This window comes from Archocentrus centrarchus, chromosome 8, assembly GCF_007364275.1.
Source record: "Archocentrus centrarchus isolate MPI-CPG fArcCen1 chromosome 8, fArcCen1, whole genome shotgun sequence".
NCBI lineage: Eukaryota > Metazoa > Chordata > Actinopteri > Cichliformes > Cichlidae > Archocentrus > Archocentrus centrarchus.
In genome coordinates, this window is record NC_044353.1 from 11,488,003 (window position 1) to 11,513,950 (window position 25,948).

The following is a 25,948-nucleotide window of genomic DNA, read 5'->3' on the forward strand; positions in this document are numbered from 1 at the left end:
TTGCAGAGAGATCAAAAAGTGTGGTTTCAAAGTCCCAACAAAAGTACAGACACAACAAATGCTGTCTTTATAGCATTATATTGTATGCATCAGTGGCTGCGCCAGGTGGGGCGCAATAGCTCCCCCTGGAAAAGTCATAGCACCCCCGTAGCACCCCCCAAGAAAATAGCTTGTGTCTGTGTGTGTTGAGAACTGAAAGAACAAATGATCCTTCATAGCACCCTCAGTAAAATGCTTAGCCCCCCCCTTAGCACCTGCAGGAAAATACTTCTGAAGCCGCCACTGATTTGCATGGAGGCGCTGGCTCACTTTAACATCTGGAACAGCAATAACAATGCATCACTAAACCACGTGGAGCATCCAGCTGTGGATGAGCCTGTGTAGCTGAGCCAAAAACACATTTCACTGTGCGTTGTACTGTGTATAACTGTGCATGTGACAAATAAATATCATCTCATGGCAGCGCCCGTTTCCTTGCACATTACCCACAGAGGTCGACCCCCCGCATGTGTCTGCCCCTGGGCGTATGTTCATAACGCCACTTAATAGGTGGAATAACAATTATGTTCTGTATGAACATGAACCCTCACACAGAAGCAGTGAGGGAAAGACAAACACTGACTTTTTAGATTTATTTAAACGGTTAGTGGATCGAGCCACAGGCCCTCCAGTCCATGTGTCCTTAGAAAGATAGTGAACCTCGAGTTGTGAATATTAGAAAAGTGATAAAAATGCTGTATGAATGTGAGTGATTTGGTGAATGAGCTTTTTTTTTGAGTAAAGATCCCAATGTGTGACTCCAGTGTGACCTGTCTGGAGAATGAGAGGAAGCACACAAGAAAAACAAACATTGTCACAGCAGAGTGCCGTAACATCTGTCTATTTTTATTATAGAAATAATGTTATCAAACACTTAATAGTAGTAAATAATGGATGTGTGATTATAGTCAGTTTTATCACTGGGGCAATGTGAGAGGAGATGACTGGGAATAATGTTGCTCACAACAACATTGTGCCTGTTTTCTTTTACCCTTGAATTATGAAATAGAAAAGGCAAAAGTAATAGAGCAATCAGACAACATACATTATAATAATTGCTATATAATAACAACAACGATAATAATATTATAATAATACTATATTAACATTATATAACATGTACATAGTATTTATATATATATATATATATATATATTTATTTATTTATATATATTTTTTATCTTTATATATATATATATATATATATATATATATATATCTATATATCTTATATATCTCTCTATATCTATCTCTATCTCTCTATATTTCTCTATCTCTATACTCTCTCTCTTTCTCTCTCTTTCTATCTCTCTCTTTTTCTCTCTCTTTCTCTTTCTTTCTCTCTCTCTCTCTCTCTCCCCTCTCATCTCTCTCTCTCTATCTCTCTCTCTCCTCTCTCTCTCTCTCTCTCTCTATATCTCTTTCATCTCCTATGCTTTCTTTTGCATTGTTCTTTGCGCTCTAATGAATGAATACATTCAAATAATCTAAACATAAGGCTTAACTATATTTACAGCTGGCCGCTGTTGTACAGTATGTATGCTTGTCTTCCTGCAAGAATCAGACTGACAACATATAAATATGACACAATTTAGCCACTTTGGGTTTTACTCATTAAACCAGAGATGAGCAAATATTTTTATGTCTGCCCCCGTCTCTGGTTTAATGTGCATTTGTCGCCGCTGTTACTCATTCAGAAATTGTGACAGGTTTTCTGTTTAATTTCAAATGTGCAATCCATTTAAGCATAAAGAATGCCATAAATTGTATGTACAAACCTTCATTTTAACATTATGCATATAAGTTTCTGAGTATATTGATGACAGTTAATAAAAGGTGCATGGGGAGTTCTTTCAGTTGCCAGAGCGGAAAAAAAAAAGAAAGAGCTCGAACAACACAATCACTCCCAGTCTGTTTGCTAATAATACGATAGAAGTCATTCATGTTTGGTTTTGTGATCCATAGAAACAAGCTGCATTTCACCTGAGACCTGTCAGAAAATAGCAGGGCTGCCGGTTTGTTGGTTTTTTACCGGGTGAACATAACTCAGACAAAGGTAACAGGAGGTTATTTCTTATTTCTACGGGTCCATTTCTGCCCTGATGATCATCATTTACAGCATTTCCTCTTCTCAACATGCAGCACTCTGTTGCAGCGGGGGCAGGTGTGGTACGCATCCTTGAATCTGTTCATGAAGAATGGAATCAGGCAGCAACACAGGACTAACCTGCAACACACACACACACACACGCAGTTAGTTTCATGCTGTCATATGCTAGATGAAAATTTTTTTTAATACATTTTTTGGCTATTTTGGTTATTACAGCTACACAGCAGCTTTGTTTCTGCTGCAGGCTGCAACATTCTCACTTTATCTCTGATCGTACATGAAACCAGAGTCTGAACTAGAAGATGATGTTGTAGTCTCAATTTAAACTTTCTTCTTCTTTATTATTAAATAATTTTTATTATTTCTAAATTGAAATTATAGTTACAGTCGTGAAAAACTAAGTACAGCCTATAATTCAGTAGCTTGCAGAAGCACCTTTAGCAGCAGTAACTTGAAGTAATCATTTTCTGACTTTATAAGTTTGTCACATCATTGTGGAGGAATTTTGGTTCACTCTTTACAAGTTGCTTCAGTTCACTGAGGTTTGCGGACATTCGTTTATACACAGCTCTCTTAAGGTCCCACCACGGCATTTCAATCAGATTGAGGTCTGGACTCATACTTGGTCACTGGTCGCGAGCCGCACTTGTTCAGTCTTTTTCTGATTGTGCTCTCATGAACTTTAATGTTTAGCATGCTTCCAGAGGCCTGTAGAGTCTGAGATGGAGCCCTTGGGCTTTTTGCAGGGTCTCTGATCATTGCACGGTCAGACCTGGATGAACTTGATTAACACTCACTGATGATTGGTTAATCAAGTGCATTTGATTGGCTGCTACTTACTGAAATTAGGGTGTACTTAGTTTTTCAGAGGACTGCATAGAGCCCTGTGAAAGCTTTCTTTTTCACGACTGTGTCTTTTTTCCAAGCATTCAGCATAATTTTCATACAGTGTTTAATTCAAATTAAATATAGATACAGACATGAAAAGAAATCCTTCATTAGAACAAGACTGTGTTGATAATTGCTTTGTAATAGACCAAACTACTGTCCTCTTTAGTTTCTACTTCATCTTTTACCCTTACTGTAACTAAGTACAGTAACTACATGTACTGTATGTAACATACATGTACTGTATGTAACATATATGTATTTTGACTAGACAACACAGACATGTATTTAAATAAGTGGGTAATGATGGTGCATGCTGTGTATTTTAGAAGGATTTGGGACCCTGGGACCATGTCAGTAAAAAAAAAGAAAACACTCACCCACAGCAAATGAAGAGTAAACACATGAGCCAGGCATACGTTCCTGCCTTGTAGGTGACATTGGTCATAACCTGTTGCTGGCAGGAAGAGCATGTAGCCATGCCAGGCTCAGTCCCGAGACTCGTATCATAGCTCACAAACTTTTTTTTGCCTTCTCCAGAGTCAAAACCTGAACCCACGCCTCCACCTCCACTGGTGTATACTGAATATGTTAAAGAGGAGGAGAAACAGGAGGGATGAGGGTCAGACGGGGGGAGGACAGAGCACACACACAAAAATTAACAATCAAACAGTCACCTGAAGCTTCTAAAAAGGGAGACATCAGGTGTGAGAATACCTGGTTTGGAAGAGGCAGCAGAGTCCTGTGTGGTGGGTGGGGTGAAAGGCGTGTGGGGGTGATAAACCCTCACACCATCTCCTTGACTTTCTACTGGATCATATGAAGAGGAGGGGGGAGCGGGGGGAGGGGGGGGGCATCAGTGTAGGGATGGGATGATGATGATGATAATGATGATAATCAGTGAGCATGTGTATGAGTTGTGGGCTTACCTGGTATGATGTAGGGAGGGAGTTGTTTTTGTCCATCTGCGCTCATTTTGCTGCAAAGAAACCAGAAAGAATTGCAATGAAGGGTGCAGTTAGGACCAAATACCTGAAATCTCCTGTTATTTCCCATTCCCTCTCTCATGCTCAAGAAACGTGCAGTGCTGCTTCATGCCACCAGAGGGAAGCAAAGCTTTGGCAGTAACACTGAAACATCTGCCAAACATCACTGTGCTATCAGTTCAGGTTCCACAGTAACTCTTTAAATGAATCAAAAGCTCAGAGATGGGATGAGAAAATTTGCTCAATATAATGTAATTTAAACATAACTAATATTTTTATTATGGGAGCCCATTCTTACCCACAAATTATCAGCTACATGGCTCACATTTTCTGGCTATTTCAGGTGTTATCTGGACACTTCTTCCTCTAGAAGAGTGTGTTTTATGCTAAATGTGTCCACACAGTCATCACATTTATTTTGTAGATTAGCATTTTTTGCCAGTAAAATCTAACCCACTGTACAGAGTGATTCCTGAATTGAACACATGTAATTATTCACTCTGTAATATCCATACTGTTGCTCTGAAACGCTGGCTTCCACACACACACACACACACACACACACACACACACACACACACACACACACACACACACACACACACACACACACACACACACACACACACACACACACACACACACACACACATATTCACTTTATCTCTCTCTGATGCAAACACAATGCCAAACAGCCATGTTTACCTCACAACATTTACAGGGAACTAGCCCAACCTTAAACCAAGACACACCCTGAAATGTAATGATTTACATTACTGCTTCTTGGTTTATGTTCCCACATGCTACAGCAGCTTGGGTGAGTCTGCCTCGGTAAGTCTGTCACTGGATTCATAGAAGGTGATTGACTGCTTTATCGCTGTGTCACACACACAGACATGGAAAACCTGCATACGCCCATGATGTCAGTGCAGGAATGCGACAGGGCTACATGCTTCCCTCTGTGTCACTGACCAGAGGGTGTGCCAGCCAAAACTGGTAAAAAAAAACAAAAAAACCAAAAAAACCATACAAACAACAAAACCTCACTCTGAAATCTGAATGATTGTGAACGAGTTTTTGTGGTTTGTTCCTCTGAAGAAACAAAATGTAGCTGATGACTGCCACCATAGGAGCACTGATATTACATAGTAAGTTGCTTTTTCTCTTGCTGTGTCTGTTCCTCTGTGCTCTGAGCAGCCAGTGAGATATTAATTGCATGAACTTCTCTTTCTCTTTCATGTTTTCTCTTTCCAAACAGTGTTTGGAGAGAAGCTGCATGCTGTCTGCAGACTTAGATTTGGTGGCTGATGGCGCATTGAAAAAAATGACCCTAATTTAAAAGCAAATAATCCACCCATTTAACATAAACACAATATGATCCAAATTTCCCTGAATCAAGTCAAAACATTGACAAATATGCATCACAGTAACCTTTCTACACAGTTCATGTTAAATATATGCAATCTAAATGGATGAAAAAAAAAAAGATCGAACAGGCCAAAATATCAATTCTTAAGTGGCTGGTGTTCTTGTCTTCACGTGGGGCACCATCTAGCTGCTGATCAAAAAAGTGACTGGGTGTGACTTTAAAAAAAAATCCACCTGCCACAGTGCAGAGTTTTTTGTTTTTTTTTAAACCACAATCCAAGAAAGATGAATCAATACATCCTTTGTATGAAAGGGTGACCTCAGCTCGACACCATGCTGATTCTTGAGCTTCGTTATTAGAGCAGGCAGCAGGAAATCAATTCATGAAAAGAAAAGTTCATGAGACAGGTACCCGCTTTGGAAAAACTGAGACTTTTTAAGCTGAAAATAAACTCTAGCCAGGTAGATTTTTAGGTAAATACGTAATGATTATACTCCTCCTAAGTTCAGTGAAACTGAATGGGATGTGGGACAGAAATTCTTTTTAATTGCAGACGAGTTAACACCCTGCTGCAGGTGTGGCTACACCGAGACTTCAGTGCCGGTCAAACCTGTGTCTCTGTGTGAAAGGGAGGGAGCTATTTTTTTTTTTTTTTACATTTTCTTCCATGATGCATTTTAGTAATCAGCTAATGAATCAGGGGCCAGTGGGAAATACCCAGATTCACCACTCACCACTTCTGTCACCTTGACTTTTAGTCTAACCTTGATGCCAATTTGATGATCAGCCCCCCCCCCCAAAAAACAACAACTAACCCCATGCTGTGCAGGTGTGCATGTTCTTTGAAAATAAAGTGTTTGGCCACAGAATCTAACATATTTCAACAACTTGATTTGAAAGTATGAAGAAGCTTTTTTTCACTGTTACAATGCATTTCCTTTCACTGTAATAAAAATGGAATATTTCACATACACAATATTACATACACACAGTGTCACACCTAAAAGTTATCAGTCAGAGCCACTTCTGTAAACACCACCCTTAATCTTACTCGGCATCTGTTACTGATAGTGACCTTCAAGACCCAGCTGAATTATATCACAAAATCTTAAACCTAACACCTACAATTCTCCACACTCTCTGCTTTCCTACAGCAGACCCCTCCTCTGTAAAATATACAGAGTTATAGTCTTATTCAATATCCCTGCAGGTCCTGAAAGTAGTTCAGTTAAACAGTAAGTTTATGCCAAACCCTGAATAAAAGCTGGTCTCCTTTGCAGCTGTATTATACTGGGCTGCACACATGGCTGTCCACAATGCTCAAAACCTCACACATTAAGTAGCAACATAAAAGTCAAGAAAAGGGAGACACAAACATGAGCAGAATAAAAATTAAGATTGCTTCCTGATTTTTTCTCCTTTCTTGTTTGAGCATTTATATAATTTGTGATTTCCAGTTTGTCTCTGTGCGGGATAACTTGGCCAAACTTACTTTAACTGTTACCAACAATGCTAAACTTGGCCTTCTTAAAGCCAAACCTCCACATAAACTCCTTTTATGTATTCAGTTTTGATTGCTTTGAATCGTCCCCAGGAAATACTAAACCTGATTCTGCACTCCTTTAGTCTAGAGTCAGATGGTTGTTCTCTTCCGATAACACATGAATTTCTTACCTTGGTGGGGCGTTGGGGTCACTACGCAGAGATGAGCTTGAGATGTTGCTGATGCAGGATTCAGACAGATTGTGGCTTAGATCTCCACCCGCACCTGTTCCTGTATCTGAACCTGCACGCCCAAAGCTCCGCCTCCTCAGTTCAGCTGCGAACAGCAGTATGAATGAGTCACTCTGTGGTATTGATGGTAACTTTCAAAGGCTGAACCGGTCTTCATTTTTGACATGTTCTTTGTTTCTGTGAGATTGTTGAGGGTGTGTGTGTGCGTGTGTGTGCGTGTGTGTGCGTGTGTGTACGTGTGTGTGTGTGTGTGTGTGACTTTTGGTGAGAATAACCGGTTTCTCTTGTTCGCAGACTGTAAGGCCTAACACAGATTTGAGTCCAAGGATTGTTTTTGTGCTGGAATGTGACCTGATGGCCATCAACAAACTCTAGCTTACAAGAATTTGAGTATTTTCAGAAACACAGAAAAGCTGCTGATGAGGACCAAAAAAAAAAAACAAAAAAACCCCCATAAATGGCAGTAAATGGGGAGAGTTTTTTTTTTTCTCCACAATCCTCTAGCTGTAAATGGGTAGATGGCTTGGTACTTATACAGCACTGGAGCCTATCTTAGCTGTCACAGTGACAGACAGTTCAGCCTGGACAGACTGCCAGTGTACTGCAGGGATAACACTCTTTATTTCATGTGCTTTCCATCTGTCATACACAGCCACATGTTGATAGATGCACTGGGGGGAACTTCGAGTTCTTACAGAAAGAAAGAGTTTTATTTGTCACACACATATATGTGGAGTGAAATTCAATCTCTGCATTTAACCCATCACACATGGAGTATGTAGCACACAAAGCGCAATGTGGAGCAGGGGGCAGCCAGAAGCGCCTGGGGAGCAACCTGGGGGGTGAGGGCCTTGAGCAGGGACCCCTTACCCAAATATATTTTAATGTACAGACTGGAGGAGCTGGGGATCGCATCACTGACCTTCCAGCTAGTACCCACTCTACATCCTGAGCCGAAAGGCCAGTGACCACAAAAAAAAATTTGCCTGGCCTAAGGCTGTAGTTGGATTTTTTTGAGAGGACCAGTCAGGTGGGCACATGGGAAATTCAAATAAATACCAACCCAAAGTACTTGGACCATTATTCATATAGATGTAATATTTATAATCATGGACAGACCTCCTGCCCAAAATACATGCATGAGGAGACGTGGCTGTATATAAAAGGTGGCTGTAGAATCATTTGAAAAAGTAAATTGAAAATAGCAGCCAGGTGCTGCTAATCAGACACATGTGATTCATTATAAAAGCAGATGTTTCAGCACTTTGCTGGTTTCAAGCACACAGTCTTTCCAGGAGTGGACATCTCAACAAAATCAGCCCAAGCTCAGACCGTGCAATGCTCAGAGTAACTGCAAATAACCCAAGAGCTGCATTTCAGACTCTGCAGGCCTCAGTGAGCATGTTAAAAGCTAAAGTTGGCAGCAAATTTAGAAAAAGACTGAACAGGTATGGCTTGTGTGGAAGGGTTGCCAGAAGAAAACCTCATCTCTCCAAAAATAACATGACAGCACAGTTTAGGTTTACAAAGTTACATCTGAACTGGAAAGATTTGTGACTGGAAAACAATGTGCTGTAATGCTCCAGTCAAAGTTCAGACCTCGGTCTGTTTGAAATGCTGTGGTGGGACCTTAAGAAACAAATGTATAAACAAATGCCCACAACTTCAAGCAATGTTGTAAAGAAGAGCGGGCCAAAATTCCTCCACAATGATGTGAGAGACTGATAAAGTCAGAAAACAGTTAGTTCAAGTTATTGCTTCTAAAGGTGGTTCTACAAGCTCTCGAACTCTGGACTGTACTTAGTTTTTCACAGGACTGTAACTGCCAGGTCTAAAAAATGCAAAGCCCACGTTGAAGTTCATATGATGTCAGGTTGTTTTCCTTCTTTTTCACTGTTAGATCACCTCATTCTCATGATATCTGGTTTCAAATAGATGGCAGCGGCAAAAATGCTGCATTCGAACCTTCAAACATGTCACTGGTCACAAAAGAATAGTGATGGCACAGTGGAGTCACACAACTTATAATTGAAGCTTGAGATTGATAGATAATGGAACTAAGATAATGCAGTCTGGTTACAACAGACAACAATATGTTTTATTCTACTGAGCGGTAGAATAAAACATATTGCACCACTGCATAAATGCATGAATAAAAGGTCCCCCTTTTATCCATGTATTTGGGTTGGAGTCCTTGGAGCTAAATGTTGAAAGCTGTGTGATAGTGATCATTTCCAGAAACACAAGGACGATGTTGTTCCAGTAAGGTCTGGTGGAGCTGGTATTTTTGGTAATGAAGAGAGACCAGCTTTAAAAAGTCTATGCAAAGACAGTGAAACCTAGGGTAGCTATCATCACAGAAATCTTATATAATAATAATCTATGATCACTAAATTTTAGATTTGTTGGTTAATTCACTGGAGTATATTCAGGAACCTCAAGCAATAAAAAAAAACTGCTTTAAATTAGAAATTCAAGATTTACATTCACAAAGAGTTAAAAACTAAATTAATCTCAAATGAGTGCAGTAAATATAAAACTGAAAATGTCTACCAATATTATACAATATCAGTATTATACATCATCCTAATTGCTTGTTGGATAATCCAATAACTTTTCTCTCCACCCAAACCATCCAGTTTTCTGAAATCACTTCATGACATCTATGAACTTTGTGTGTGTGTGTGTGTGTGCGTTTGTGTTTTAATTTGTTACCCTACAGATGTGGTGTATTTCCAGCTTCATTTCCAGCCTTCACAGTGAAAAGCTTTCACTCAGCGTCTCAGAGTCTTTGTGCTACGCCGAGCTAATCATTTTCTGGCTGCAGCAGACAGAAATATTATCTTCTCCCTTAAAGGCGAGTGTTACTCTTTAGATGAAACATACATTGGTGTTTCCAAACATAAAAACAACAACAACAACAAAACAAAAACCCTCCAGCTCAGATGCTTGCTGTTTAAGAGGCAACATGAGAGGATCAATGATGCCGTGTTGGGAAGTTTGGTGATTCAAACTGCACCTTTTTTCCTGCAGGCCTTTGGATACTGTGGGTGTAAACCTGAGAACTAGACTCTCTTTTTTAATAATATCATGTTGAATCTACACTGCCTGCATTTCCTTTTTTTCATGCTGGCATCACTGAATTTCAGCTTGCAAGATGTTCTTAAAGATTTTATTTTTTTTTTCCAAGCAGCTTACAGCCGGCCAGTTTAACCACATTTTTGTGCTCGTCACTGGATCGTGGAGTACACCTGGGGGATCAGTGATTTGCCTGAGTGTGCCTTACACAGCTGTTTAGCAAGATTTCCAGATTGAGTCCATTTCTAGAGCCCTGCTCTACCATTATAGAAGAATGCAGTGGAGTTCCAAATGTTACAAGTAATTGATAAATGAATAATAATAAAATAGAGCTCGGGTACAAAATATAGAAAATGTAAAGGTAACAAATGGTTGAAATATTTCCAGTTTGAAGCTAGAGAAGGTGAATTATAACACTAATGACACCCATGAATCTGAGAAAAATGTATAATATATAAAACAACTGCTTACAATATATTCCTAATCCTGTCCTCCCAAAAACGCAACTGTCTTTCAAGAATTTTAATGAAAACAACTGCAAAAACTATCTCGCGCATTTTTTTTGTCGTTTGCTTTTTTTTCCCACCCTCACCCCAAAACAGTCGTTTCGAGGATTGACAGTTGTACGGGTGTGTGTGGGTGTGTCTGAATTATGACAAGTGGGTGAGGTAGTTGTAGGAGTGTGTGTGTTTCGATGGGCCAGATGAACAACATTCCAGTGAATAGACCAATCCCTAAAGAGTGTGCCACTTCTTGAAATGAATGCGATTCCAAGATTATTTTTGTGTTTATTGCCGTATTTTATAGAAACTTTGTCAAGATACAACATTAAAGCTGATACTAGTGATAATGACAATGACTCATGTGTAAATACAGTTATTCCAACTGAAGAGTGTGGAGAGAAGAAGGAATTAAACTCTGCCGGCTAGAGCTGATTAAAAATAGCATTACATGAATAACAGGATCATCTAAAGTGGAAAGAATCTAAAGTGGGTTTCAGAAGTAACATTGGAAAGTTTAGATGTGCTGATAATGAAAACAGGGCCATCTGCTTTAGCCTTTTGTCTTTTCTTTTCAGTGTCAAGTAGACCAGAAAAAGGAAGCCTGTGGGCTTAAAAATCAGGGGTCTAGCTGAGGTCCAGGATGGATTATCAATTACAACCACAACGCAAATTTGGGTTCATGTAAATCACATCTTGTTAAGGCAAATGAGTGATGGATATTATTAGTTACAGTGCCCTCCATAAGGACACAAGTTTTGTAATTTTGCCTCTGTACACGACCACAGTGGATTGTAAATCAAACAATCAATATATGACTAAAGTGCAGACGTTCTACTTTAATTCAAGGGGTTTTCATAAAAGTTTACCATCAACTGTTTAAGAATTACAGCCAATTTTATAGGGTTTAGATCAGGTGACTATCTCAAGCCACTGAGGAATATCCCATTTCTTGACCTTGAGAAACTCTTGGGTTGCTTTTGCAATTTCCTTTTGATCATTATCCATTTACACTGTGAAGGAAGCGCTGTCTGAATCTGAGTCTGAGCACAGATTAAAAAAAATAAATAAATAAAATATATATATATATATATATATAATAGTTAGAATATTTTATGTTTGTTTTCCTTTCCCACAGGGATTTTAATCAGCAGGTTACTGGATGTGTCACTTAATGGGATTCAGTCTCGCACCTGCGGCTTGCCTAAGAAAACATGGGTGTTGAACAGCAACATATTATTTACACATCCCTACAGAATTGCAGACTGTCATACGTGTGTGCCACTCCCAAGCATGCTTTGATTATTTGTCATAGAGTGCTAGTGTTAGACAGTTTAGATGCTTTGATGATGACCTTCACGAAAGCATCCTATTTCACTCTGTAGCACAAGAGGAGCAAGAAGCCCTGTAACAGATGGTGCACTCCTCTTAGAGTTTTGGTCCTAACACAGTGGAGTCGATCTGAGATTTCACGAGGAGACACTGACGCAGCATCCACACAAGTTCTCCGAGGTCCTTACTTCACTCAAAGTGCATTAAACATTTGCAAATCACACTGTATGTATTACTGATTAAAACTGTAAAAACGCGAAGATTATTTCTGTGATGTTACTAAACAACTGGGAGGATGTGGTGGCACTGGACTGTGAGTCAGACCCAAACCTTCAACACTGACAGCAGCCTGTGGCATGTGACCCGGCCTGATGAGTCACATGATGTCTGCTGGCATCATTTTCTGCCCTTTTCACTGCTTTGGTTAATAAACTTTCAAGTACACGCTCCCATTTATTAGTATTACTTTAAGCCTTTGTGGTAATTCTGTAATTGCCAACAGACTGTGTTGGATTTCAAAAGTGATTCTTCCATGAACAAAATAATTTTTAAGGTGGAGTTCGCCCCTTCTGGCTCGGATGTCTCTGCACCACACCTGCCACCACTGCACCAAACAGAGTGGCAGTGCTGTCACCTTCCTTGGTATTCTGCTGATCACCATTGTTGGGGTAGTCTTTGTTTCCATTCTCATAACAAAACAAATTAAAATATGTCTTTACAGGTTAGTGTTCAAATTTAGTCTCTTCAGCGTTTAAGTCTGTGGGTATAGATATAGTTGTATGCACACATGCAGACAGGACAAGCAGGCAATGAGCAAACAGCATCAGCCTTTAATACAGCAGAAAAACCATGTGAACATTAACATGAGTGCATATTGTTGGTGTATATTTTCCCTTTTACATCACTTATAGTGATACAGTACATTTTAAAATGAGTGCATATAATATGTAGTGAGGTGGGAACACAAAAGTAGGTGTTCCTCACAATGAAACCCTAATAATGAACTGCTGTGCTTTCATCTGGCCACTTACTCAGGGAGGCTTAGTTTAAAGCTGTATTTGCTCAGTTTAAACCTCTGTTACAGTAGTTTCGCTTGTGTGTGTCACACAATGGTGGTCACATTGTTTTCTGCCCTGTGTGTAAATCCGCGGTTGCATTGACCCAAACTGTCCCAGAGGTCTGTCATATATAAATCTATAAAACTTCCCAGACAATCAGAGGTATATTTTCTGTACTGAGGGTAGAAATACATTTTGCAGAATAAACTCATTATAAACAACTAGTGTATAAAAGTTATTAAAAGACAGGATAAAGTAATTATGTGAAAAAATATAGCTGTCAGTCATCTGTAAAGCACGTTGCTCTAACCTTTAACGAAGGTCCTGAACAGAGAACTTCTTCTTGAGCTGGTGATCACTGTTTTTAGCTAGCTGAAATCAGTCTAACACCTAACATTGATTGATTGGAACCTCCTAAACTTGCAAATAATTTTTATAAGACCCCGTGCCTGTTTTAGAAGTACATCATGTGAATAACTTTTTTTGACCAGACTGATGCAGGCCTCAGCTGGCCTGGCTGATGGTGAAATTGCGTCCTGTCCTGAAGTAGTTCTCTATTTCCTCCAGCGAGCGTTTGCGAGTCTCTGGGATGCACACAGCATTGAAGAGCAGGCAGAGAACACAAACCACCGTGAAGAGCAGGTAAGGCACATACAGGCCGTAGATGTCCACCATGTGTGTGAAGGCATGTGTGAGCCAGAAGGCCGTCACCCAACTGACGGTGACACACAAACCTGAGGCCGTACCCCTGGCAGCCAGTGGCAGCACCTCTGACATTAGCAGCCATGTGATTGGGCCCCATCCTATGGCATATCCTAGGAGACAAGCAACAATGTGATGACTAACAGCCCATATAAAAGCAGATGACATCATGAGACAATGAAAGCAGCAGACGCCCTTTGTTAGGGCAGTCACAGCACAGGGACAACACGCTTTAGGATGTTCAGACTTGATTTGTTTAATTGGCTCTCTTAGATGTGATTATGGATGTGTGAAAAACAAATTCCCTGAACAGAAGTAGAGCATGGTATACTTTACTAATATCAAATGCTGAGATATACACATTATTACTTGACTTTTTCCAGCTGAAGAGGTGTGACAACATAATTACCAAACATGCTTTTTATGAAGAATATGGGTCCTGGCATACCATAGACTGTTAATGAGGCTGCAACAGTTAAATATAATTTAAATGAGGACATAATAGGTCAGAACAGGTTGGACAAAATGTGATTTACACAAAGCACACACCTGGCAGGTTATTACATTATTACATTTCAGGTTATTTACATTTGTATGCATGTATTTGTTTAACTGCTAATTTAACTGTATTTGGCCTTTGTTACTGAGGAGCAATCTCTGCATCTAAAAGGTAAAGCCAACGCTGAAGTGTCAAAGCCTGCAGCTCCTCAACTGACCACTTGAGGCTGACACTAAACTGGTCAACTTTACAGCAGAAATAAACTTTGGGCTGTCCAAACAGCTTACCTGTTTAAATTGTATTAATGTTTAATTTTATGCATTTATGGGTGTTAGGTTGCTTTGACTGACCACAGCTAGCAGCCTAATCAGCACCCACCTGTCAGCAAGATTATTAGACTCATACAATGTATATATTAAAGATAAATGTGGCCCCTAGGCCTTAAAAGCGAAGAAAATGCAGAAATGCCTTAAACCTGCATTCTCTCTTGAGTATAATGAACTGCTTTAAAAAACTCACCAAATATAAACACCACAGTGCAAATGATAGGCAGCAAGCTCGCTGCAGTTTGGGGGCCGCTTCCGAAGTCATTATTGGAGGTGAAGTCCAGAGTGGTTTGGTTTGGAGGAGCAGGGCCAGGAGGGCAAGGTGTGGTGTGGGAAATCATAGTCAGAGTCAGAGTGGACGCAAACATCAGCATGCTCGACGTGTACAGCAGGGCTTTCCGTCCTGCTTTATCCATCAAAATAGCTGCCATGGCCACAGAAAAGAGGCGGACCAAACCCACAATGGCAGCGTCATACCTGACAGATACATGAATATAGATATGTTAATATGTGGAGTTAAAAGACAAGCTTGATTTGCTTTGTGATTATTCATGATTTTCAAAGTCCATTTAAATGAATAATTAGATGTATCATTTCATTAACAAGAAATAAAAAATGCTTTGTTTACTCCATAAAAGACAAAAACAGTGAAATCCACATGGGAAATATGATGAGAAAACCAACTTGGGTGCCAGGGGGACGTTGGTCTTTTTAAAGATGGGCTCCAGGTAGACCAGAATTGGTGTGATGCCCGTCATCTGCTGCAGGAAACGCATCACCACTGAGATCAGGATTGGCTTGTAGTAGGTGGGTGTTCTCAGCTGCGACCATGTGATTTTTGGCTGTGTGTTGATGCTGTGCTGCATTGATGGAGTTGTTACAATACAAATGCGTTAACATCTATGAATCCTGTGGTCTGTATACTGAGGTGTGTTACTTGTAGGACCCTCACATAATAAACTTACATCTTTGTGCCTCTTTAATTAATCTCTTTAACATCCACTGCTCACGTAAGGTGATAAAACCCCATTATATCAGGTGCTTGCCTGTTTACCTGTATAGCAAGGAGCTCAGACTGTACATCATACTGACTTCCCCTGAGCCAGCGGAGAACCCTCTCAGCATGCTGCTCCCGGCCCAGTGAGAGGAGCCTTCTGGGGGAGGAGGGCATGAACGCCAGCAGAAAAACCATCAGCAAAGCTGGCACCTCCCCTGCCACAGCCAGCCACCGCCATGGTACCACCAGACCTGTCCATTGTATGTGTTGTAATAGCAGAAGAAAGTGAGACAGTCACTTAAAGCATCACAGCATGGCTCAATGTAAGCACGCCACTTAAAGGAGGAAAAGTAAGATGCACAACTAATTTTAGCAAAGCTAAATATGCATTACGGTACTGGCTTGTTCCTACCAAGAGCATAGAGTGCCAGGGCCCCGAACACAGCTGTGATCTGAGGGCAGGAGCCAAGAGCTCCTCTCACTTTTTTGTGTGAGATCTCTGAGATGTAAACCTGCAAATGCACAAAACACAGCTGAACTGTGCTGGCATGTCAAACCAAGACAGTACAAGCACACTTGTTAAACAAAATATTCAGCTAAACAAAAAAAATAAATAAATAAAAAAAATCAAAAGTCTATCAAAAGCTGTATGAAGTAACTGCATTTTCTTAATACTTTTTGGGGGACACTTAACTGCTGAACTGAGGTGTCCATGCAGGTATTAAGAGCTCAAAGAATTCAATAAATTATAAATAGTGTTTTGTAAATCTATATAACCATGGTTACCTACAGGAATGGATGCTGCAGTCATCCCCCCGGCAACTCCATTTAGGAAACGGCCCACTTGGAGCATCCATACGTTTATAGCTCCTCCCATCAGCATGTACCTGAGACACACATACAGAGGGATTGATATGTGTTCACCACTTCATGCACATCATAGCATCAGTGGATTGTAGTTTATTCAAAACAAAGAATCTACAGTATAATATATATGAAAACACAATGTATGTTGGTATGTTCCTTTCATTCAAAAATAATTCATACATAAACCAAAAACAATGTCTTATGTAACAAAATGTATTTAAAAAAATAATATAAGGCTATTTTCCCCTCCATCACTGTGCTGACACACTGTGAAGTGTTTGTGCTGATGTGCTGCTTTTGGTTTTCTCCAAACATGGTGCTGTGCATTATGGTCAGACATCTCCATGTTACTCTCGGCTGTCCAAAGGACATTGTTCCCAAGTCTTGTGGTTTGCAAATCTAAGCTGTGCAGCCATGCTCTTTTTGAAAGAACACTTGTACTGTCAGGAACTTTAACATTAGACTACAGTCTGTGATCTCATTGCATTTCTCCCCTGTCCGCAGGTCTAATCAGCCAGAGTAACTGACAATAGAAGTGCCCCACTGCCCTCTTAAATATGACGGGTTGTATGCTGTGACTGAGACCCACCCAATAGTTGAGGGTACTGCTGACGTCATGATACTCAGCTTCCGTCCAATCATGTCATTGAGCAGCATGGCCCCCAGCCCGCCGGCTGCCGCACCGAGGGAGTAGATAGATCCAAACCAGGCGGCCTGCTCAGTGTCCATCTTGAGGCGAGGGTCGGCATCAGGACTCTGGAAATTTGGCAGCACGGGAGACGGGTAGACGAGGGAGTAACCAAAGTTGAAGTTCCCCAAGACTGCAGCGAAAACGGCGAGGAACAGCCCAGAGTTTTTAATCTAAGACAAAGAGGTGTGGACAGGTTCAAACCCAGAAAATAAAGTGTATACATAGAGTTACACTGGTGTGGACATTCAGTTATTCAGTGCTTGGTGTTGTGTCAGAGACGTTTGTGAACTCAAAAAAATTAAACTTTTGTGCGAAGCTTAATTCTCAGAGAGTGGATAAATAAAATAAATTATATATATATATATATATATATATATATATATATATGGTTGCATGAGCAGCATCAAGATAACTCAGTGTTTTACAAAGTGCAGATGAACAAAATTCAGCCACAGCAAAACTACCCTACATGTAGAAACATATTTGGCTAACTAATGCATTGCAAAATACAAAAAAATACCAAATAAAGTCTCATACCAGCAAAACATGCAAAAAAGAAATGAGAGAAAAACAGGAAATGGGATATTTGGTATTCAGTGATCAGTGGGACAAGCATGATGGGATCCTTAGCCAATCCCATTAAGCACCTGCATTTCTGCACATGCTCTATGCAAGTGTCCTGTGATCCTATTTGCATTATCTGTGTATGCTTTCAAAGCAACATAAAGCATGTCAGAAAAGGCAGGTGGAGAGTCTCTAAAGAGGTTAAGGAAAGTTCTGTGGTATTCTCCAACAGTGGAGAAAAGCAGAATAAGAAACTCTGGAATCACCGTTAATTGAAATAAATTCTTGAGTAAGGAATGAAGAAAGATGGTTGGTACACATGGTTCTTTACTTCTGTTTTATTTCTGGTTGAGGCTCAGGTCAACCTCTCCATGCAACATTTCAACCAGGCTAAGCAATCTGTGATGCTTTGCAATACAAAAATATGACTTGTCAGATATCCAAGCAGTTTGCTTTGGATGGAAATCAACATTTCAGTGACGAGCAAACCAGAAGATTCTGGCATTCAGAGGACGGTTTGTTTGTGTTTATCGTTAGGCTTGTATTTTGCCACAGTCTGCAAAGGTTAGATGATGATCAGTATGCTATTAGGTGAGATTTTCCTCACTCAAGCCATGTTTCTTGTTATTATTGGAGTTTAAGGTTGCACTGTAACTTGAATCAAACCTTTTGTGTTTGTCTCCTGTCACCTTTCTTATAATACAAAAAGGATTTGAACTGTTTAGGGTCAGGCTGCAGATTATCACGTTCACTCAGCATGTTCATTCAAAACGGATTAGTTCATTCACATCATTTATATAAATTAAAAGTTTGAAAATGGCTCAACAACCACACTGTAGACACAATTCATGGGACACTTCTTTTCTTTTCTTTGAAAAAAAGTGATTTAAATCTGCAGTAACTGGCCTTACACTCAGCTGTCAAAATATATATTTTTTTAATGTGATAGGCTATCTGACCAATACATAACTAGTAATGAGTTACTGTGAACAAGTGGTGTAGAAATGATCTTATTTCTGTATTAAACTGAACGATGACAAAGATTTTAAATAAAAATCATTGAGCTCATACCTTGGATTCTGATGGTGTTGACCTGTTTCGCAGCAGTGGAGTCTCTTCATCCATGTCTGCAGCTGGCGACTGTGCTGTGAGGTGTTTGTTTGTTTTTGTCAGTGATGATTCTCTCCACGAAAGATACTGAAATGAAAAAAGACCCTAAAATCCACAAAGGCACCACAAGATGAAAAGATATCACATGGCTCGAGTGTTTTTTTGCAGCTTCCAAGTGCAAAAAAATCAAATAAAAAAAAATGGAAAAACAGGAAAAAGACAATTGAAAGTGCAGAAAAGTTGGTTTAAGAGCAAGTGCAGTACAGCATCTACCCTGTACAAGAGGTTAACTTGATCTTCTTGCTGATGATGAGCCGTGCAGGGCGTTCCAGTGTGAGACAATAAAATGGCAAAGACACTGATGCTGCATGTGGCGCTTGTGGGTGGTCAAAATGAAAGCGAAAGTAAAACCTGAGTTTGCACTGGACTTCAAGTGGAAAGGAATTGAGTTTTCATGGAACAGTTCAACTTTAGCATGAAAAATAACAGATTTCACAAGTGGAAATAAAAAAAAACTTGTGAAATCTGTCGGCATTAGTGTTTGAAATATCTGCATTAACATTTTCCACTTTCAGCACTGCAAATGAACTCACACTGTTGCAACTAGGTCATGAGCATAAAAGCAGAAGGGAGGGCTCGGCAAAGGGATTCCTGAATTGGGTCATTTAACAGAAAGCAGAAGAAGAAGAGAGCTAGATCCCCTCCCAGCTTCATCAAGGGGGAAGAGGAAAGTACAGGCTGCTTCACCCTCAGCCCACACGTCATGAGATTTACAGCTACACACACACAAAGTGCACATACAGAAGCCTGTGAACTTACATCAGTTAACTGAAATGTCTGCCAGTATAAATACTGATTTTAAGATATTTATTTTTGAGGAAGTTAATTAAAGCTTTTAATAAATCCAAATGTAAACAGAATGTCCAATTAAATGAACAAAGGGTGAATTTGCAGAATAAAACAGCAAAACAAGTGCAAAACAACATCATGTCCAACACTTTAACAAAGTGAATCTGGCTGTAATGTGCTTTTATGATACTGTGTTTAATGCTTTGCATCAGATTATTTTGAGCAGTTTACTTCTCTTTTCTGTGTGTCTGTTTGTGTGGGACAGCAAGAGAGAGAAAGGCAGCAGCTGAGCACCTGTTTAATCCATCTGTGTTTCCTCTCCAGCTCCCCAGTGATGTTGTGGAAAGTGTGTTGTTATACAATGTAATTCAAGACCAACCCTTTTTAGCTATGCCTTTCTCTTCTCCAAACACTACTTCACCTACACACTTCCAGACAAGGACCCAGACACCCAGCTGCATCTATCCCTGCTCCACTGCACTGCACCATGGGCAGCCTCAGGGCAGGTCACTGGGTCCAGGTGGTGGTTTATATGCTTCTGTTGCAGCTTCAGACTGTAAAGGTGCAGGGATTTGATTCAGTTTCCCAGAAACTACAGCAACTCAATGAACAGGTCAGTCTGAACATGGCTGTGTTTGTTTAGATTATTAGCAATATTGCAAGTAATATTACAGTAGTAGTTGTTGCAGTATCACAACCTAATGTTCTTACCTCCAAATGCATGAATGTGGCTTGTCTTAAATGACTGGTTGTGTGTATTTAAGTCACTTCCCAATTCACTATTCATAGAAAACTGTTAGGCAAGAAAACAAAAAGAGGTAATATAATATAACAACAAAATCTGATCTGTTCTCTTTTTTCCAGTCTTAACTTATGGACCAAAGAGACTGTTTGAAAACCAAAAACACAAGGTATTAGACATAATATTTGACTTCTTTCACACATCTGATTGAAAGTTAAAGCAGTAGATTTTCTGAATGCATTTTTGCTTATTTAGGTTTGAATCTGGCTAAGTATTTTATGTCATCTGTTATCTTGATAATCAAGCTTGTTGTCTCATAAATATGACATTAAGCTTTATCTAACTCAAAACTGTCATCTAAATATTAGACCACACCCACCATCAATCATCATTTTAATGTCATGACACTGTGATGATAGTGTTATGTCTGCAAAGTCTGTCAGAGACAAACATAAACACTTGGCAAAGTACTCAAATAATTATTTTTGGTAGTTCCCATAAACTGGCCAATTCAACTACTCATTAATGCAAATATCTAATCATCCAATCACATGGCAGCAACTAATTTAGGCATGTAGACATGGTCAAGATGACCTGTTAAAGTTCAAACTGAGCATCAGAATATGGAAGAAACATGATTTAAGTGACTTTGAATGCGACATGGTTGTTGATGCCATACAGGCTGGTCTGAGTAATTCAGAAACTGCTGATCTACTGGGATTTTCCCACACAACTAGAGGGTTTATAGAAAATGGTCTGAAAGAGAGAAAATATCCAGTGAGCAGCAGTTCTCTGAGTGAAAATATCTTGTTGATATCAGAGGTCAGAGGAGAATGGCCAGAATGCTTGAAGCTGATAGGATAGCAACAGTAACCCATTTGACCCCTCGTTACAACCAAGGTCTGCAGAAGAGCATTTCTGAATGCCCAACGTGTCAAACCTTGAAGCAGAGGGGCTACAGCAGCAGAAGACCACACAGGAACCTGAGGCTACAATTCACACGGGTTCACCAAATTGGATAGCAGAAGAGTGGAAAAATGTTGTCTGGTCTGCTGTGACATTTAGCTGGTAGAGGCAGAATTAAGTGTAAACATGGATCCATCCTGGCTTGTATCAGAAGTTCAGACTGCTTGCGGTGTAATGGTGTGGTAGCCCCTCGGCACCAACTGCATTGTGTAAATGCCACAGCCTACCTGAGTATTATTGCTGACCATGTCCATCCCTTCATGACTACAGTGTACCCATCTTCTGGTGACTGCTTCCAGCAGGATAACACACCATGTCACAAAGCTCAAACCATCCAAAACTGGTTTCTTGAACATGACAATAAGTTCACTGTGCAGGAGCAATAAAGATGATCTCACAGTTCAGATGTGGCTTCTATGCTGTGTTTAAATTCCTTGTTGAATAAATGTGCCAGAAAGTTGAAGAAGAAACACAAATGTTTGTTTTTGTTTGTTTGTTTACTTTTTATTTGAGGTGTAAGACTAAAGTTCAATAGATGTTATACAAACCCAACTTTACTGTTTCCGCTCGGCTGTCATGCGTGTTATTAGTCATGCTGTGAAAGAACCGAAAGAATGGAAAGACTTTCGCAACAGTTATGATCTGTAAGCATGGTCATGTGATGTATGTTTTTTTCTGGAGATTTTCAGTATTTTCCTGACCTTCAAGTCAGTGACCAAACATCTGCAGGAAGACTCATGAAAACTTTTTTCCCCCCACAGTTCCAGCAGTTCCAGGCTTTGACTCATGCCCGTTTGAACATGCTGGCCCTGAACCAGAACAAGAGCTCCTTCCAGGCGTTGCAGAGTCGTCTACAAACCCTGAATGACCATTACCATCATGTATCACAGGACCTGGAACATCTAAAGCACAGCGCAACGCAGGAGATAGAGGGTCTCAGGTCAGAGCACTAAGGGATCAATGTTCTGTTCAGGGAGTGAAATGTGTGTGGGCTGATAGCAGAGACTAAATCCTGTGTACTGGTTGTATTTGGCTGGAAAATATGAGTCCAGTTTAGATCTTCAGATTATGTCAAGTTAAACTGTAAAAAGTTGAGTTAAGCACAGAAGTCTCACCCACCTACTGTTTAGACCTTTTGTTTTCAAGCAGCAGCCAGTCAGATGAAAGCTAGCTGAACACGTATTGTTATTTAATATATGAGCCAAAAATGGAAAACTAAAGTCTGATTGATGGTTTTTATTCAAATCTACAGTATCTGTGGCATTTTTAAAACCTTCAGGTTGTTTGACTATTTGCACACCTTACATGATAAAATGCAGCAGTTCAGCCCCAGTCTGATAATACTGAAAAACGCATTTTACCAGCAAAAGCACATTACTTAACCAAACATTTTCTCATATTGACTGTCCCCACAGAGAGAGGAACAGGAAGCTTGAGAGGAAGAATAAGCGGCTGGAGGGCCGATTGACTTCAATGGAAAGAAAGTTTAGGCAGAACTGCCACCAGACTCAAAAAGTGACAGCTGAACCTGAACAAGACTTCTCCAACCTCACCCTGGAGCTCCAGAGCCAAGAGGAGAGGCTGGCTGCTCTTCAAATCCAGCGTGATGAGTTGCTCATTGGACTGAAGGGATTGCTGGAATCCCTGAAAAACCAGGCAACGCGTTTGACCCGACTGGAGGGCCGGCTCAGCAAAGTCCTGGAGGGGAATGGAAGGCTGAAGGTGAGAGGGTTGTGGAGGGCGGGAGAGCCTGTTAGCTCCAACATTACACCTCAGGAATACTATAGACCATGCAGAAGAGGTCAACCAAGTATAGGAGGAAAGTGTGGACGGATTCTGGAAGTACATACCCGACCCCGATCAGAAGGTAGCAGCAAAATAAAGACTGACAGTCATCTTCAAAATAAGCCACACCAACTCCATGTAGCAAACCAGACTAAGCATTCGAAAGCCCAGAATGCAGAGTCGCAGCCACAGATACAAGTCCAGAAAGGAAATCCTAAAGCACATCCTGACCCTTTCCAGCCCCAGTCCCAGTCCCAGGTCCAGACTCAGGCTCAGACACAGCCCTATCCACTACAGAATCAGCACCAGTTCTCCCACCAGACTTTTTCTCATCATCAGCGCCAGACTGATTCCCAGGTACAGAAACCTGGGGATCCTCAGAAATCCCACAAACAGCCTTCTTGGATGCTTCCCCAGGTTCCAACTTATCATAAACCAGAAGACAAACAGAACAGGACCAGGCTGAAGGCTCCACAGCCTCGGGCTTTACATGTTTTCCCTAAGCCCAAACCTGATACCTATGAGCCAAGAGCTAGCAGGTGGGATGAAGAAAAGGAAGACATAAGTGACATGGTGATCCCTAACTTTCTGCAAATCCCTGTCAGGCACAAGATCCCAACACAGCCGATTCCTAAGAGGGATGCAACCAGTAAGTAAATTTAGTACCTGCAGGCAGGCTCTCCTCTGATGTACCCCTGACCAAGACAGTCAAAGGAAGAAACATTTTAAAATGGTCGGTGTGCATCACATTACAGAAGTACTGCATCATGTGAAAGCAGCATTTAGTGTTTTTAAATTCATGCAGAAACACATGCGTAAGCCCTCTTTTATCGTCTATATACTGCTTCTTATTGGGCTGTAGGTCCATTTTAGCTGTTTGATGTTGCATTAATGAGACATTTTAGCTTTTCCATTCACTGTTCAGAAGTGTGGGGTACATGTACCAGAGATGTCATGGCTGCAGCTGCAAGGGTACAAATAAAAAGGCTAAATTTTTTGGCATGTTGGCACAAGGTTTATATTAATTTGAATATATCTTCTTTCTCCCTCTGTCTGCAGTTTGTAATGTGGACTCCATGTTGTTGTTCCCCTCGGCCTCAGCAGAAAACTATGTCACCTTCTCCCCGACTCTACCAGATCTCCCTGAACTCTCTGTGTGCCTGTGGCTTCGCGTCGAGGCCACACATATCGGCACACTGCTCTCTTATGCCACAGATGACAATGACAATCAGTTAGTTCTGTATGGACACAGGTCCTTGTCTTCATCTGCACCCTCCTCTGTTTTTTCATCTTCCTCATCCTCTTCCTCATCCTCAACTTCTTCCTCACCCTCTCTGGACTTTGTCGTTGGAGACCCCGCCTACCGTCGTCTCCAGGTGTCTGCCCTTCTGGATGCTCGCTGGCATCACCTCTGTGTCGTTTGGTCCTCCATTGATGGTCGTTTCTGGCATTACAATAACCACCTCCTTGCCTCCTCAGGCTCTGACTTCAGGAAGGGTTGGGAAATTCCTGGAGGTGGGGCTGTGGTGCTGGGACAGGAGCAGGATTCTGTTGGTGGGGGATTTGATCCTGCAGAGGGTTTTGCTGGACAACTGGCGGGGTTTAGGTTATGGAACCGTGTGCTGAGCCCATCAGAGGTAGAAGGAGTGGCAGCAGGAAGAGGTGTGCCCAGAGGAGTGGTGCTTGGCATGGAGGATATACAGGAGGTCCATGGGGAAGTGCATCATGTGGCCTGTGACTGTTTAGAGTATTGTGTCTGATGATGTTGTGATTTATTTTGGGAGTCCAACTTTTGTTTTTCAATTTTATTTTATTATTATTATTATTTTTTTTTTTTTTTTTGTAAGTTTTGGGTTTGTGAATGCAAACACTACTGTGCTGTCAGTTTATACTTTAAACATTTGTGGACACTGTAGCAGGGTCAATCCTGGTACCAGCTTGACCCTGCTACACTTGGAGAATGCCAGCATCCACAAAATGGGATAAAAATTATAACTACATAATAATAAAAAACATTTGACTTGTACTGTACTGTATAATTATTGCTATTAACTGGGTACACTTTATTTCTTGCCTATTATTCTAATTGCCAATGTATGAGGCAAATTCAACTGTAGCATCTTATGGGAATGTCAGTAACAGTTATTGTTGCCTCTTTATGAATAAACACCCAGATAAACTCTCCATGATTTGTTCTGCCTTTTCTTTTGGTGCGTAAATGTAGACTTTAGGTTCAGTGAAATTCAAAAAGCATCAAACCTGCATTCCAGTTAAAATGACAAGTTCTTAAAAAAATAGATCCAGTGCTTTCCAGTTCACTGGAAATAAGGCACACGTTCTGGTGCAGGGGTAGGCAGATTATCATAGCCTTGTAAGTGTTTCTGTTCAGCATGGTGAGTTATATCTTGTAAGGAAATCATAGTTTGCTGCAGTGCAAGTCACATTTTTATATAGCTACTGTATGTCAAAGGAAACAGTTGTTATGTTAGATTTTCACACAGTTTGCCACAAATTGATACCATTTTCATTATCAATTCTTCTTTATGGGCCCTATTCCTGATCCTTAATTCCTTTTTAGTTTTATGCATTATCTTTTTATTTTCTCACTTTCTTTATTTTATGTATGGGGGAAAAGTAGGCTGACACAGTTTTTCTGCTTCATCAAACCCATTTTATTATTATTATTACAGGAGTTTGAAATGATTCAAAAAAGAGGAACTGATAAACTTCAAGGCATGCAGAATTTAAAAATCTGT

The 25,948-nt window shown here is 40.4% G+C and overlaps 3 protein-coding genes across 4 annotated transcripts; 1 reads left to right on the forward strand and 2 right to left on the reverse strand.

Annotated features, from left to right (window-relative positions):
* Positions 1-1,475: 1,475 nt before the first annotated feature.
* Positions 1,476-7,173, reverse strand: litafd (LITAF domain containing). Of its 2 annotated transcripts, none has more exons than XM_030736060.1 (5): positions 7,067-7,173; positions 3,967-4,016; positions 3,755-3,847; positions 3,418-3,619; positions 1,476-2,266 (listed from the first exon to the last, which is right to left on the reverse strand). In XM_030736060.1, exons 2-5 carry the CDS (start codon positions 4,010-4,012, stop codon positions 2,149-2,151), a joined length of 459 nt encoding a protein of 152 aa, XP_030591920.1. In that variant the 5' UTR covers positions 4,013-4,016; positions 7,067-7,173; the 3' UTR covers positions 1,476-2,148. The 2 variants fall into 2 exon arrangements, with proteins under 2 accessions (XP_030591920.1, XP_030591921.1); XM_030736061.1 differs by having other exon boundaries at positions 3,755-3,844; positions 7,067-7,154.
* A 5,728-nt stretch (positions 7,174-12,901) lies between these two features.
* Positions 12,902-19,167, reverse strand: slc2a6 (solute carrier family 2 member 6). Its single transcript, XM_030736043.1, has 9 exons — positions 19,124-19,167; positions 18,812-18,955; positions 17,075-17,346; positions 16,409-16,505; positions 16,031-16,130; positions 15,676-15,869; positions 15,306-15,481; positions 14,815-15,098; positions 12,902-13,909 (listed from the first exon to the last, which is right to left on the reverse strand). Exons 2-9 carry the CDS (start codon positions 18,863-18,865, stop codon positions 13,599-13,601), a joined length of 1,488 nt encoding a protein of 495 aa, XP_030591903.1. The 5' UTR covers positions 18,866-18,955; positions 19,124-19,167; the 3' UTR covers positions 12,902-13,598.
* Positions 19,168-20,153: 986 nt separating this feature from the next.
* On the forward strand, positions 20,154-24,952 carry ptx4 (pentraxin 4, long). Its single transcript, XM_030735460.1, has 4 exons — positions 20,154-20,312; positions 22,169-22,347; positions 22,823-23,841; positions 24,252-24,952. Exons 1-4 carry the CDS (start codon positions 20,187-20,189, stop codon positions 24,950-24,952), a joined length of 2,025 nt encoding a protein of 674 aa, XP_030591320.1. The 5' UTR covers positions 20,154-20,186.
* The last annotated feature ends 996 nt before the right edge of the window (positions 24,953-25,948 follow it).